The sequence below is a fragment of the Dromiciops gliroides genome, chromosome 4 (genome assembly GCF_019393635.1).
Source record: "Dromiciops gliroides isolate mDroGli1 chromosome 4, mDroGli1.pri, whole genome shotgun sequence".
Taxonomy (NCBI): Eukaryota; Metazoa; Chordata; class Mammalia; order Microbiotheria; family Microbiotheriidae; genus Dromiciops; species Dromiciops gliroides.
In genome coordinates, this window is record NC_057864.1 from 244,186,161 (window position 1) to 244,201,840 (window position 15,680).

The 15,680-nt window shown below is 37.7% G+C and overlaps 1 protein-coding gene and 1 non-coding gene across 2 annotated transcripts in view; both read right to left on the reverse strand.

Annotated features, from left to right (window-relative positions):
- Nucleotides 1–15,680, reverse strand: part of NUDT3 (nudix hydrolase 3) — a 92,212-nt gene that overhangs the window by 62,225 nt on the left and 14,307 nt on the right. The window contains exon 2 of the mRNA XM_044002187.1: nt 8,081–8,191. Coding sequence (XP_043858122.1) covers nt 8,081–8,191 — 111 coding nt within the window. The remainder of the gene's footprint in view (nt 1–8,080; nt 8,192–15,680) is intronic.
- LOC122726938 lies at nt 7,601–7,708 on the reverse strand. Its single transcript, XR_006352929.1, has one exon. It is a non-coding gene; the product is annotated as a U6 spliceosomal RNA (small nuclear RNA).

Below are 15,680 nucleotides of genomic sequence, written 5' to 3' on the forward strand. Positions count from 1 at the left end.
AACCTAGTAGCTATCCAAGCTTATTGATGGACACTTAGACTTGCCTTGTGAATTAGGCTGCACTCAAGAAAAAGGCACTTACTTATATATTAACTGTACCTTCGAGTCTTTATCCAGCCAACACAGCAACAGAAGGGGCAGCCACCCCACTGAGCCTAAAACGAACGTCTCCACAGCTATAGACTCCCAAGGACTCACATCTAACAATAACAAAAAAAGCATAAATGCTATAGATCAGATTGCTCTCTTCTTGTCTACTGAATGTGCCACAAAGGAGGAGAAAGTCTTTATTACTCTCATTAGAAATATTTCCTGATTTTAAAATTATTATTATTATTTTGCAGGGCAATGAGGGTTAAGTGACTTGCCCAGGGTCACACAGATAAGCCGTATTTGAACTCAGGTCCTCCTGAATCCAGGGCTGGTGCTTTATCCACTGTGACACCTAGCTGTCCCTCCTGATTTGGGGGGGGGGGGCAACTGGGGTTAAGTGACTTGCCCAGGGTCACACAGCTAGTAAGTGTTAAGTGTCTGAGGCCGGATTTGAACTCAGGTCCTCCTGAATCCAGGGCCAGTGCTCTATCCACTGCGCCACCTAGCTGCCCAGCTGATTTATTTTTTAAGGTCAATAATGACAACCAGGTAGGTGATTCTGGCTGATTAGACTGAGTGTAGACTTATCTATTGGGCGGGAGAATGATGTGTCCAATCCTAGAATTATATTTCTCTTTAATTTTCAATATAAAGAAGCAACTTAAAATACCAAAGAAAATGTAATGCTCTTAATGGATTCATATTGCTATTTTTCTCTGCTACTGCCATTCACAACCCCTGAACAAACATCCATTTAGTATTTAAAAATATTATATTACTACACCTCTGTCACACTAAAGCACTATCTACTATAACCAAATTTCTAACAAACTTTAAAAGCTTTTTTCTGCTAGCATTGGCTTCAATTTTACTTAAATTCTTTTTAACTTACTGCAGTTTAAGTCTAAGCTTCTTCTTCATTTTTTTGTCAAACCAGTAATAGAAAGACAAATAGGCAATAGGATCATAGAGCTGGAAGTGAACTTAGAAGCCATCTAGTCCCACCCCCTCTTTTTTATTTTTACAGATGAAGAACTCAGGCCCAAGGAGGTTATGTGACTTGCACAGAGTCAAACAGCTAATAAATATCTGAGGCAGGATTTGAGCCTCTGGGGTCTTCCTGACTCCAAGATCAGCACTCTCTCCAATAGGCCATGCAGCTTTTCCCAATACTTACAATCTGTTAAGAGGCGTGCTTATCCTTTCTTGGCCACTATCTATGCTACTTGGATCTTACTCCTGATTTTTTCCACTCATGAGTGAAACTAGGGCAAAGGCTACCAAGATTCATGGCCATAATCCTCACATTTATCATTCATTACTCAGAAATGCCATTCTGCTCTTGCCAGACAAACATTCTCAACAGCACAGTGAGCTGTGATTTTGAGATACAGTGATTTGTATCTTCTTTATTCTTCCTCTCTTCTTTTATGCTGCTGCTCAGGTCAGGAATACCTTCCAACTTTCTTTCTGCTCACCCATAGTCATTACTTTTTTATTTTTTGGTTGGTTGTTGTTTTTTTTGGTGGGGCAATGAGGGTTAAGTGACTTGCCCAGGGTCACACAGTTAATAAGTATTAAGTGTTTAAGGCTGGATTTGAACTCAGGTCCTCCTGAATCCAGGGCCAGTGCTTAATCCACTGCACCTCAGTCATTACTTTTTTTCTTTTTAAGTGAGGCAATTGGGGTTAAGTGACTTGCCCAGGGTCACACAACTAGTAAGTATCAACTGTCTGAGTCCAGATTTGAATTCAGGTACTCCTGACTCCAGGGCTGGTGCTCTATCCACTGCGCCACCTAGCTGCCCCTCAGTCATTACTTTTTTAAAAATTTGGCTCAAAGAATCCGAACAAGTTATACAATGTCAATAGGGTAAAGAAAACAACTTTGAAAGATTTCAGAACCTGATCAATGAAATGACCAGTTATGATTCTGTCAGACTGCTAATGAAGTATGATTCCCATCTCCTTGTTAAAACACCAGAGTTACAAAATGAGACATACATTTTCAAACATAGCTAATATGTGATTTTGTTTTGTTTGACTATGATGACTTGTTACAAGGAGAGGGCTTTTATTTGGTGGGGCAGAATTAGTGGGAGGAAAGTTGATGAGTATGTGATGACTGATTTTTTAAAAAGCATTAATGTAAAATTAAAAGTACAAAGAGAGAAAGAAGTTCAGAAGGGGACAAAGACAAGTAGGGTACGTTTACTGCTATTGTGTTAAATATAACCTACAATTCACAAAAACCATATGTAAGAATTAATAGTTTCATATACAATTCTGTTTCTTTGTATACTGAAATTTTTATGCTTGCTGATATTAAGTTCACCATTAAAAAAAAGAATAAAGACAAAGATTTGGTCCAAGTCTCTTTTTCTCTAAGAAGGATTCCATGTTTTGTAGTTTCCTAGAACTTATGTTTATTAATGAAGTATTTATTAATCACCTACTGTGTATACATCATTGTACCCAATTACTATAAGAGATTAAAAAAGAAAAAAGTCAGTTCTCAACCCAGTGTTGACATTTTAAAATACTGCAGAAGCTATGAGGAAAAATGAGGAAATGAGGAATGAGGAAAATGAGCAATGAGGGGAAAAGAATCACCCATGAGACAAGGTTAGTTTAGGAAGAAGGTAAGGCTAGAGAGAAATAAGGAATCTGGACTGACAAAGTAGGAAGAAGGAGCAAACTGAAAAAGCAAAGACATGCAAGTAAGGATGGGTCGTGATTTGTGAAGGACAGTAAGAACAGAAATAAGGGAAGAGGTAGAAGCTAGATAGAGAAACCGAGGGACCGACCAAATAAAATTGGTTTCTCAGTTCGAAGTCTTTGATATAAGGCCACAAACTGGTAGAGAGCCTTCTTTGCAGAGTCAGAAAATGTGGGTTTACATTCTGGAGAGCAATTTGGAACTATGCCCAAAGGGCTATAGTACTGTGCATACCCTTTGACCCAGCAATACCACTGCTAGGTTTACATCCCAAAGACATCTCACAAAAGAGAAAATGACCTATTTCTATGAAAATATTTATAGCAGCTCTTTTTGTGGTGGCTAAGAAATCAAAGGAATGCCCATAAATTGGGAAATGGCTAAACAAGCTGTAGTATATGATGGTGATGGAATATTATTGTGCTATAAGAAATGAGAAACAGGATGTTTTCAGAAAGGCCTGGAAAGACTTGTATGAACTGATGTATAGTGAAGAGAGCAGAATCAAGGGAACATTGTGCATAGAGACAGCAATATTGTCTGATGAACTGTGAAAGACTTAACTATTCTCACAAATACAATGATCCAAAAAAATCCCAAAGGACTATTGATGAAACATACTATCCACCTCCAAAGAAAGAACTAATATTCATGGAAAACAGACTGAAGCATGATATTTTTCACTCTTTCATTTTTTTCTTTTATTCAAGTTATCTTATACAAAATGACTAATATAGTAATGTTTTACATAATCATACATGTATAACCTATATCTGACTGCTTACTACATCAGGGAGGGGGGAGAGATCAATTTTTATTACTTTAAAAGAAAAAAAAAAAGAAAATGTGGGTTCACAGGAGAACACCGTACACAGTGACAGCAATACTGCATGATGATCAACTGTGAATGACTTAGCTACTTTGATCAAAACAATTTAAAAGGACTCCTGATGAAAAGTGCTATCCACCTCCAGAGAGAGAACTAACGGATTCTAAATGCAAATTGAAGCATAGTAATTTTTGGTCTGTGTTTTCTTTTACATGACTAATATGGAAATATTATTTAGTATGATTGCACATGTATGACCTATATCATATTGCTTACTGTCTCAGGAAGCAGGGAAAGGAACTCAAAATTTAAAAAAACAAATGTTTTAAGGGCAGCTAGGTGGCGCAGTGGATAGAGCACCAGCCCTGGAGTCAGGAGTACCTGAGTTCAAATCCGGCCTCAGACACTTAACACTTACTAGCTGTTTGACCCTAGGCAAGTCACTTAACCTCAACTGCCTCACTAAAAAAACAAACAAATGTTTTAAATGGTTTTTACATGTAATTGGGGAAAAATAAGATATTATTAAAAATAAAATATTATTTTAAAAAAGATTCTGCAACTTACTATCTGTGTGAGCTTGGGCAAATCACTTAACCTTTCTATAACTCAGGTGGTTTTTTTTCTCCCTAAGTACCTTCTTCTTCTTTTTTTTTTTTTGGCTGGGCAATTGGGGTTAAGTGACTTGCCCAGGGTCACACAGCTAGTAAGCGTTAAGTGTTTGAGGCTGCATTTGAACTCAGGTCCTCCTGAATCCAAGGCCAGTGCTCTATCCACTGCGCCACCTAGCTGCCCCAAGTACCTTCTTTTAAGTATCTGTTTTCTTTCTCATTTTAATCAAATTAACAGGGAAACTGGGAGATAACAGATAAGGTTTTTTGAGACAATTTTAGGCTGTAATTTCATAAGATCATGTTAGGGCTTTGTTTTTGTCCATTTTCGATTTTTATTTTTATTTTTGTCTTAGTAAGGCAAATTTTGAATCATAGGAGGGGGATTAGACAAAGCATAATACCCCGTGAAATTCCCTAGGACTTTCCATTAGGAAAGCTACTCATGGATTGGGATAAGTGTAAATTAACAGTGAAATCAGACATGACCAAGAGAAAGCTTAGAGGACTCTGTTTTAGGTGGCATAGCTTATTAGAGGAACAATGACCACAATTTGGGTCATTTGATCCTCAAACATTGAGGAATTTGCAAATAATCCTGTGCCATGCATCCCCCAAATGTTTAATTTATTGGGAACTCTGGAGTAGGGTGAGTCAGAGCTCACACAAGGGGATACACCAATTTTTATCCCCTCTCCCTCTATTTCCTCTAAGAAAACTTGCTTTTAAAGGAGACAGAAAAGCCCCAAATTCTTCCCCTTCAAGAGATCCTCACTCATGATCAAAAGGCTGCTGTAGTGAGGCTCAGACAATATACACCCTTTGGTCCCAAAGATATGTGTTCATGTAAATGAGATATTCCTAAATTTGCTGAAGATCCCTTTGTGGTTGCCAAAACTGTGGTGTTTAAAATTCTATGTGGTCGCCTTATTTCTGTCCCAAATTTAGGGAAAATTAGCTGGGGTTTCTAATATATTCATTACTTATAAATTAGAAGCTTTAGCACTAGTTTGGAGCATTAAGCATTTATTAAAGCATACCAAATATTAGTAAAGAGAAAACATTTGGCTCAGAAAATTAAGAAGCCTATCTAGCCACCATGAGTGCATCTGAGAGCCTATGTCTTTGTTTTTTGAGGGACAATGAGGGTTAAGTGACTTGCCCAGGGTCACACAGCTAGTAAGTGTCAAATATCTGAGGCCATATTTGAAGTCAGGTCCTCCTGACTCCAGGGTCAGTGCTCTATCCACTGTGCCAACCTAGCTGCTCCCAAGCCTGTGTCTTTGTGGAAGCTTCCTCCGGCCCTTCCACACTACTCAAAGCTAATTGGCTAGCATCCTTCAAATCTATTGGTTTACTGGACTTGAGGGTGGTCCATGAGCAGAACGTGCTGAGGTCAGAGTTCAGAGAACACACCCTCTAAGGGCCAGGCTTTCAGGTAGGTGTGGTTTTAATTAACTTAAGTGAGTTAATCAGCAAAGTCAATCCAATCAGTTCCAAAGGTCTGTCATGCTGGGGTGGGAGTGGGGATAAGCTCCCACTATAAAATGCTCGAATAGCTTGCATCTCAAATAGTCTCTGACAACTGAAGCCCAACTCCTGGCCTTCTGTTTCCACTAACAGGAGAAGGGGAGAAGGTGAGTCACTGGTGCCTTAAAACCAGTTGCTTCGGGCAGGTGGGGCTCATTAGCCTTGGTAGGCAACCTGCCCGGGGGAAGGAAACCCTGATTTTAAACCTCCGTTGCCTTGCGGCTATACCCATATATAGGAAAGGCTCTCAGAGTTAACCCTGAGGAAAAACCAGGAGTCGGAGTCCCTTAGGCAGTTGGATGTTGGACATCACATCCCTCTCTCGACTCCTGCAGTGGCACTGGTGCCAAACTGTATCGGCTCTGCCTCTCCTTTGGGTCCACCAGTGTCACATAGAGGGAAAACCTGCTGCATGGGCAACAGCTTGTTTTCCAATTGATCTGCCCAGGCCAGCGCCCTGGAGAGGACACTCCAGCTACTCCTCATGGGGTAGATACAACACAGGATGCAGCAGTTACTGGTTATAAGTCACTCAGGAGCTATAGCTCCCGTATCAGACTGCACAGCCACACTGTGGCCTGTGGCTCTTCAAGGTGCTGATCCATGGTCATCCTTGACTGGTGGAGGCCTACTACTACAATCCAATCAATCTTAATATTTTCCCCTCGGGGGCAGCTAGGTGGTGTAGTGGATAAAGCACTGGCCCTGGATTTAGGAGTACCTGAGTTCAAATCCGGCCTCAGACACTTGACACATACTAGCTCACTTAACCCCCATTACCCCGCAAAAAAAAAAAAAAATCCCCTCAAGCCAGGGCCTCTGGGCATTCTAAAACCCATTATTTTCTCAGTGTCAAGTGTCTGAGGCTGGATTTGAACTCATGTCCTCATGAATCCAGGGCCAGTGCTTTATCCACTGTACCACCTAGCTGCCCCAATACTTTTTAATTTATCTATTTAAAAAATATCATTCTGAGAAGTGAACCATGAGCTATTCTATTCACTAGACTGTCAAAGGGGTCCATGACAAGAAAAGGTTAGGAAGTTCTACTCTATTAGACTGTCTTGCTTTTCTATCTGAATCTCTAGCACTGTGCATTGAGTGTTTACTGAGTGCTTTTTCACTCACTCACTCACTCACTCATTCATTCATTCATTCACTTTCCTCTAGGGGATTTGCAAAGCTGAAAGTCATTAGATACTGCAATGGTTCACCTTTCCTAGGGTCCTGCCTAGATTATGGGAAATGCCAATATATTCTTAGCTCATCATAAAAGTTAGTAGCAGGTAGTAAGCTATATTAGAATGTATATCGGGGAGGAGAACACTGTGCGCAGTGAGAACAATATTGTCTGATGAAGAACTGTGAATGACAACTATTCTCAGCAATACAATGCACCAAGACAATCCCAAAGGACTAATGATGAAGCATACTATTCACCTCCAAATAAAGAACTGAAACTGGTTGAACACAGACTGAAGCATGCTATTTTTTGCCTTCTTTCCTTTTATTATTCAAGTTTTCCTATACAAAATTACTAACATGGTAATGTTTTATGTAATTGCACATGTATAACTTATATCCAATTGCCTACTACCTCAGGGAAGAGAGAGGGGAGGGAAAGAAGGAAAGATAGAATTTGGAACTCAAAACTTTAAGTAAAAATGTTTATTATTATTTTTTAAAAAGAATTTACAATGGGTTAACTAATAGCAATTGGTATTTATATATCATTTTAAGGATTATAATATATCCTTTGCTGTACTTTTGGCCTGACCAATGAGGTTTGATTTTTAATTCGCTGAGAGGTAACAAGATTACAGAAAATATATACTTCACAAATTTGCATGTCATCCTTGTGCAGGGGGTCATGCTAATCTTCTCTGTATCGTTCCAATTTTAGTATATGTGCTGCCGAAGCAAGCAATACATTAAAGATATAAAGGCAGAGTGACTGATTCCCCCAAGGACACAAAGTAGTACAGTATCCTAACCATGCCTCTTTTAAACCATAAGAGATGCTGATGTATGCTAAGGTATGGCCATTTAAGACATAAGGAAAGTGCATTTTATAATGATAAAAATTACTTTTCTATGATACTAAAAGCATTACACACATGGAAATATTTTAAAAGATGGCACAAATAGAACAGAATAGAGTTGGGTAGGGGTAGGGTATTTATTCAGATTATTTTAAGAAAATAGAAGGGAAAGAAATAACATCCCTCCTTAAAAAGAAATAGTTATTGGCAATGTAAATGTTTTAACTGATCACTCCCTTTTTTTCTTTTATATATACCTCTTCACACACTTCCCGAACAGCAGCCACACCTGGCTCCTCTTCAGGCTCCATGCCTCCTCCTGGGACAATCCATTTGTCTGGATGACGACTACTGCTCACCAGCAGCACCTAATATTAAAAAATATATATATATGTATATATCTGTGTGTATATAAATTTGTATCTATCATATAATAAAAATGCTTATTTGGGAAACACCAAAAGTTAAAGAAAACAAAAATGATCATGCACTAACTAAGCAGGTTTGCCATGGTGGTTTATCCCTAATTTTATAAATTTCCAACCTAGCCAAACTTGCCTTTTTATGCTGTTCCTCAAATGTGACATTACATCTTTTGAGTCTTTGCTCAGGCTATTCTTCATGCCTGAACTCCTTCCTCAGCTGCACTTTAGGATCCCTGGTTTACTTCAAAGCTTAGTTCAAACATCACCTCCCACATGAAACCATTCTTGATGCTCCAAGCTGGCTAATGTTTAGTTCACTCTCAAAATTAGCTAGTACAAGTTGTGTATATACTTATATGTGTACGTTTTCTGCCCAAAAGAAACGTGAGCTCGTTGAGGGCAGAAACCGCCCCCTCCCCCATCTCCAGTTCTGTACCTAGCACACAATAGGCACTTAAATATTTGTCTGACTCAAACATTCCATAAGATCCTGGGCTTTTTTTCTTTAGCTAGTATCATGTTTTAACTCCCCAAATCTCTGAAAGAGGAAACAAAGTCATTTTTGGGTATATTAAAGGGGCTTAAGTAGCCAGTAGTCACCACCTTTACCTTGTTTTATGAGTCGCAGTTCAAGGGATACAAACATTTTTTAAAAATAGAAATCCTGGGGGCAGCTAGGTGGCACAGTGGATAAAGCACCAACCCTGGATTCAGGAGGACCCGAGTTCAAATGCGGCCTCAGACATTTGACACTTACTAGCCATGTGACCCTGGGCAAGTCACTCAACCCTCATTGCCCCACTCCCCCCCAAAAAATCCTTCATATATAATTGAGTTGATTAAAAAAAGAAAGGTAGATTGCTAAGTATTAGTAAGAGAGGCAATGGAGTCTTGGGAAAACACACCTGATACTTAACAGCATTGTGACCAAGGGCAAGTCACTTAACATATCAGAGAGTTTAATAAATGGGATTCTATAATAAGTTCTTATTCTGAAGTTTCATATTATCATGTAAACTTTGCTTTGTTCATCTTTTATCCCCACCCCTCCCCCCAGGAGAATGTCACCTTCATAAGGGCATGAAGTGTTTTTGTTCTGTCTCTGATACTCAATGGCTAGCACAGTACCAAGTTCACAGTAGGCACTTAATAAATGCTTACTGGACTGGACTGGAGAACCCAAAATAAGGACAAAAATATTTTAAGTTGAAAGTGAAATTCTACTCATATTAACTAGTGAACAGCTTCTTTAAGGAGTACAAACAGTCCATACAGCAGTTTCTTTGACTAAGAATGCCCAACCCACTTCCTTTGTAACACCATACAAATATAAAAGTCTGCAGACTTAAATTTTCACATACAAAGTGCTTTAAAATATTTACAACATATATTACTGTCATTTTTATTCCCTAGAAGAGTTCTAAGTAAACTAGTTTATATTGAAAATGATCCAATGTTACATAATAACAGAAGATAAGTTTAAGTTTCACTGGGCTGCAACCTGTAACCAAGGAAGATGACCTGACAAAGATGTGTTCTCCTCCTTATAGAGTTGGGGGTCATACAGTTTAGCTGGATGCCAGAAGAAAAGTACCATATCAGGTAAGATAATATTCAGTATTTTTCTTGTAAAGCAGAATAGAGTGCTAAGGAATAAGTTAATGTACCATGACAGGGACTTGATAGCAGCCAATGTTTTAAATGTTTGATCAGAATTTCAAATGGCACCCTGCTTAAAAAAAAACTGAATAGAAAATTCAGTATTCACTTTCATCTTGCAAACAAAAGTCTGAAATGGAATAGAAGGGAGAGAGAGGCAAAATGGCTTAGTAGATACAAAATGTTGGAGTCAGAAGGCCCTAAATACAAATCCCACCTCTAACATTTAATAGATGTGTGGTCGTGAGCAAGTAACCTACCACTCTATCAGCTTCCTCTCCTGTAAAAAGACTGGTGTCCCTTCAAGCTTTAAGTCTAGGGTACTAAAACTATCTTGTTGGAATACCCAAATTATACCTATAATTGTAACCTCATTCAACGAGCTGAACATTCAAAAGAACACATAGGGAAATTCGCAGAAGGTAAGATCTATATCAACAGTATAAGACCCTCTATAATGCAGATAGGTTCAAGTCTGATTGAAAGCATATCTAGCATCTACTAAGGGCATGAAAAAATGGAGCCATTTACAACTCTCTGGAATCTATGTAAAAGACTAAAATATGAAAAAGTAGGTTATTTTGCAAAGATGATGTCTATAGCACATAAATGTAATGGAGTATTACTGTGCTATAAAAAACAAGGAATACTTTCACAAAATGATTTAAAGTGAAGTAAGCAGGGGGAAGCTAGGTGGCGCAGTGGATAAAGCACTGGCCTTGGATTCAGGAGGACCTGAGTTCAAATCCAGCCTCAGACACTTGACACTAGCTGTGTGACCCTGGGCAAGTCACTTAACCCTCATTGCCCTGCCCCCCCCCCAAAAAAAACCAAACCAAATAAAAGTGAAGTAAGCAAAGCCAAGTAAATGATGTACATAAGGACTACAATAATGTAAAGGAAAGAGTAGTCTCTCTGATAAAGACCTCATTGTATCTCTGATAAAGGCCTCCTGGTATCTCTGATAAAAGGCCTCATTTCTCAAATATACAGAGAACTGAGTCAAATTTATAAGAATACAAATCTTTCCCCAATTGAGAAATGGTCAAAGGATGTGAAGACAGTTTTCAGACAAAGAAATCAAAGCTAACATCATATGAAAAAAATCTATCTAAATCACTACTGACCAGAGAAATAAAATTAAAACAACTTTGAGGTATAATCTCGCACCCATCAAAGTGCCTAATATGACAAAAAAAGAAAATGATGGATTTTGGAGGGGATGTGGGAAAACTGGGACACTAATCCACTGTTGGTACAGTTATGAACTGATCCAACCATTCTGGAAGGCAATTTGGAGCTATGCCCAAAGGACTATGATACAGCACTACCACTACTATGTCAATATCCCAAACATATCTAAAAAAGAGAGAAAAGGACCTATTTGTACAAAAATATTTCTAGCAGCTCTTTTTGTGGTGGCTAAGAATTGGAAATCAAAGGGATACCCATCAATTGGGGAATGGCTAAACAAGCAGTGATATATCATTGTAATGGAATATTACTGTGCTATAAGAAATAACATGCAGGATGATTTCAGAAAAACCTGGACTTACATGAACTGATGTATAGTGAACAGAACCAGGAGAACATTATACAAAATGACAGCAATATTGTTTGATGAAGAACTGTGAATGACTTGGCTATTCTCAGCAATACAATGATCCAAGACAATCCCAAAAAACTAATGATGAAGCATACTGTCTCCAGAGAAAGAAGTGATATTGAAGAATGCTGTTTTTCACTTTCTTTCATGTTTTTCTTCTAGTCGAGTCTTCTTATATAATATGGTAATGTTTTACATAATTGCACATGTATAACCTATATCTTGGACAGCTTACTACCTTAGGGTGGGGGGGGAGGAGGGAAGGAAAGATGGAGGGATAGAATTTGAAACTCAAAACTTCAAATAAAAATGTTAATTTTTTAAAAAGAAAGAACAACCATCATAAAACAAATGAAAATAAACACTGCTGAATTACAAAAAAATAAGCATGGTCCAAAGAAGAGATATGAGAAGACATCTTCCCCATTCCTCTGCATAAGTAAGAGGTCTATAGGTATGGAACACTTCACATCTTTTCACATGGACTGATTTTTTCCCCCTTCCTCTTAAATAAAATATTTTTTGTTACATGAGATGGTTCTCTGGGAGAAGAAGGGAAGGAATAGTGGGAGAAATTCAGGCAGTGTAACCAGAAAAGATGCTAATAAAATTTAAAAAAAAATTTTTTTTTAAAGCCAAGAAAAAATAGCCTTTTTTGACCCCATCCTTAATCCAAATTCTTATTTTGTTAACAGTACTTGTACTATTAATGTCCTCACCCTTGAAACCTGTTAAAGGCATGAAAAAATGGAAGCAACAATGATTTTCTCTAAACTGGGTAAAAGATTTAAAATCTGAAAAGGTAGGCTTTCCAACACAATTGTTCATTCAAACTCTTGTTTTGTAGTGGTGCTGTTAATTTTCTCACCCCCGAAGTCAGAAAGTATTCTAACAGGCAGAGGCCTCCTCTTCGTGCTGTCAGGTTGAGAACATACTTGAATGGAAGAAAGGAGGGAGACTTTGATCTCTATCGTACCAAGCAGATATTGTTTTACATTTTCTCTTCAGCTGTTTCTGACCTTCAAAAGGAGGATAAAAAACTTAATTCTCAGTATAAATTCTAATTTTTCAATTTTGATATGCAGTTATTGGACCCAATAGCCATTATTAATTATTAATGATGCCAAATTCCTTATGTAACCATACTTTACTTAAAGAATCACATAAGAAACATTCCATACAGGTGAAGCTTCTAAATACTGAATTTAAATTTCTCTTTGAAAAATGTACTTTGACAAAGCACTAATTATTCAGCTTAACAATAGTGACTAGGGGTAGCTAGGTAGTTCAGTGGATAAAGCACCAGCCCTGGATTCAGGAGGACCTGAGTTCAAATCTGGTCTCAGACACTTGACACTTACTAGCTGTGTGACCTTGGGCAAGTCACTTAACCCTCATTGCCCTGCAAAAAAAACCCCAATAGTGACTAGATAACTAAAACACTTCAGTTTATATGAAAGGAGACAATTTCCAAGCTCTCTTCATTATCTTCATCCATAAGGAGATACACTAAAAAGGCACCAAAGCAATCTAGTTGCTAAAGGTACACCACATTTTTTTTAAGCATTTAACATATGCTAGATAACACTTTCAATCAGGCTTGAACCTATCTGCATTATAGAAGTTCTTTTATCCAGTTGATATAGGTCTTATCTCCTATCTATCTGGTGTCTGGAGTAGAATCTGAACTGAGATCTTCCTGATTCCAAATCCAACACTCACTCCACATCATGCTTTTTGAGAAAGTCTACAACTGTTGCTGGATTTCTGTGTAAAACTGTTGAAAGAGAGCTGCTATTTGTCTCTGTAGACCCAGCATTAAGTGACTGTTGAAGTGAATGGAAGGAAAGGCAACAAACAGAATTAAGTGTCCCACAACTTTTGGACTACAAATTGCTGAATAGGTACCTATCTGCATTGGTGCACATGGAGCTCTGATGAAATCAGAGGAGAGGAAAGAGGAGAGAGAAAAGAGAGACATTTCTAGGATGTATCACAGGATTAGTACAGATTTAACCTCATCAACAATTAAATTTCAGACAAGGGATGGGTAAAATACAATTAAAACTGTCAGTCCTAATAACCCTGAAACACTGCAAAAATTAGAGTGCCTTCTAAAGCAAAGAAAGATGAAATGGTGTTTAAAACAGCTTTAGTGTATAGTGATTTTATATATTAAATGACTTTATTCTAATTATTTGAAAAAATCAGTAATACACACACTCCAGTTCCCAACTATTTTGAAATAATGGAAGCTGACCACAGGGTAGTTTATTCCAGTCTTGAGGTAGTCACCAATCACACCAATGTTCAACATATTCTGAGCCAGAAGAGGCAGAGATATGCAAATGAAGAGTGTCACTGTCCAAGTAAGTCAAAGGATATTTGGTCATTTCACAGTCAGAATAATAGTGATGGGAATGAGGTGGGCTAAAGAGACAAGTGACCAAGAGGTCACTATCAACAGTATATACTTCACCTCTCCCTGCAGTTTCCTCTAGCTTTTATAAACAACAGCTGGTGTTAAAACTGTGTTTTATCAAAACACATTAAGGGAAAAAGGTGAAGAATACTGAGGCTTGTAAGTTAGAGTGGTCCAGTCAGCAGTTATATGAGATTAGGAAGTCCTGGCACTGGAAAAAGAGGGACCAAAATAGAAGTATTAAGCATAACTAGATGACAATCTGATGAACATTATTTTTAGTAACTATACATTTTTACCTTCCACATATTTTAAAAATTTGATCCTAATTAATTTTAAAATCCTGATAAGAATAGGAAACTTTAAAAATTATGCACAATGTCTAGTATAAATTACTAGGAAGGTTCTTACTACTTTAGATCATAAATCAAAATATTTACTGACTGTCCATCAGGGAGCATGACACTATATTAAGCTCAGGTTTTATAATTTTCAATGTACAGGCAACTCAAAGCAGCTTATATAGATCTAGTGACAGAGAGTAAATAACCAAATATAAAACATCTTAATCAAGTTCTAAAAACATTATCATTGGAGAAGGAAGCATATATCTTGGCTGATTTTAGAAGATCTAACAACCTGGAAGAAAGTATAATAGGTATTAGAAATCATCTTTTGGGGCAGCTAGGTGGCACAGTGGATAGAGTACCAGACCTGGAGTCAGGAGTACCTGAGTTCAAATCCGGCCTCAGACGCTTGACACTTACTAGCTGTGTGACCCTGGGCAAGTCACTTAACCCCAACTGCCTCACCAAAAAAACAAACAAAAAACAAACAAACAAAAACAAATAAGAAATCATCTTCCAATATTCATAGAAAGTTTCACTTTCAAATTTGACAATATTCCCTTCCACTGATTAATTCTGCTGACATGCTGATACCACTTTACTTAGTTTACAAGCAATTTTCCAGAAAGCTATTTGAAACTCAAACACTTGACCACCACCCCTGCTCTAGGTAATGTTTAAGGAACATAATAATTCCGTTTTCTGTGGTGCTTTACCTCAGCCTATGGAGCCAGGCTGTCAATTCACAGCTCGAGAGTGTTCCAGGGAGAAGCTCAGAATGGGTTCAGGATGGGGAAACTGGCCAAATGCCTATAATTTTCTTTTTCATTATTCAGTGTGGCTTTATCTGAAGAGGTATTCCCCAAATATGGGGTATACTCTTTGTTCAAATATCAATGTTCAAGATATTCTAAATACAAATAAAAGTGATTTTTGAATTATCTTCTATCTTGGTCTCTTGGTCTTATTAGTAGAGATGATCAAGAAACAATGACATCTTCAATTTTGAGGCTTTCACAAAACTAAAGGATCAACATTCTTATGAAGGTGTTATATAAAGCTAAGAACAACAAAGATCCTATTCATAAGTTTCTTCTCATTGTTTTGATAATCATTTTCCTTCTTCCTCCCTAAAACTAACATTACGAAAGGGTTATTTGACCACCAGAAAAGATGGAATCAGTGATAAAACACTGGAAACTTTCCTTCACCTCCTGCTACAGATGGTGAACCAAGCAGGTTTTCATTAGGGATGCTTCAAAAGAAACTCACTTCAGGACACCAAGCTGGTCTGTTCTCCTACTGAAACCACTAGAAATATTCCTGCAACAATATATATCCTATATTATAATATTAAAATATATCTTTGAAACTTATTATTTCTGAACAATATTCAGA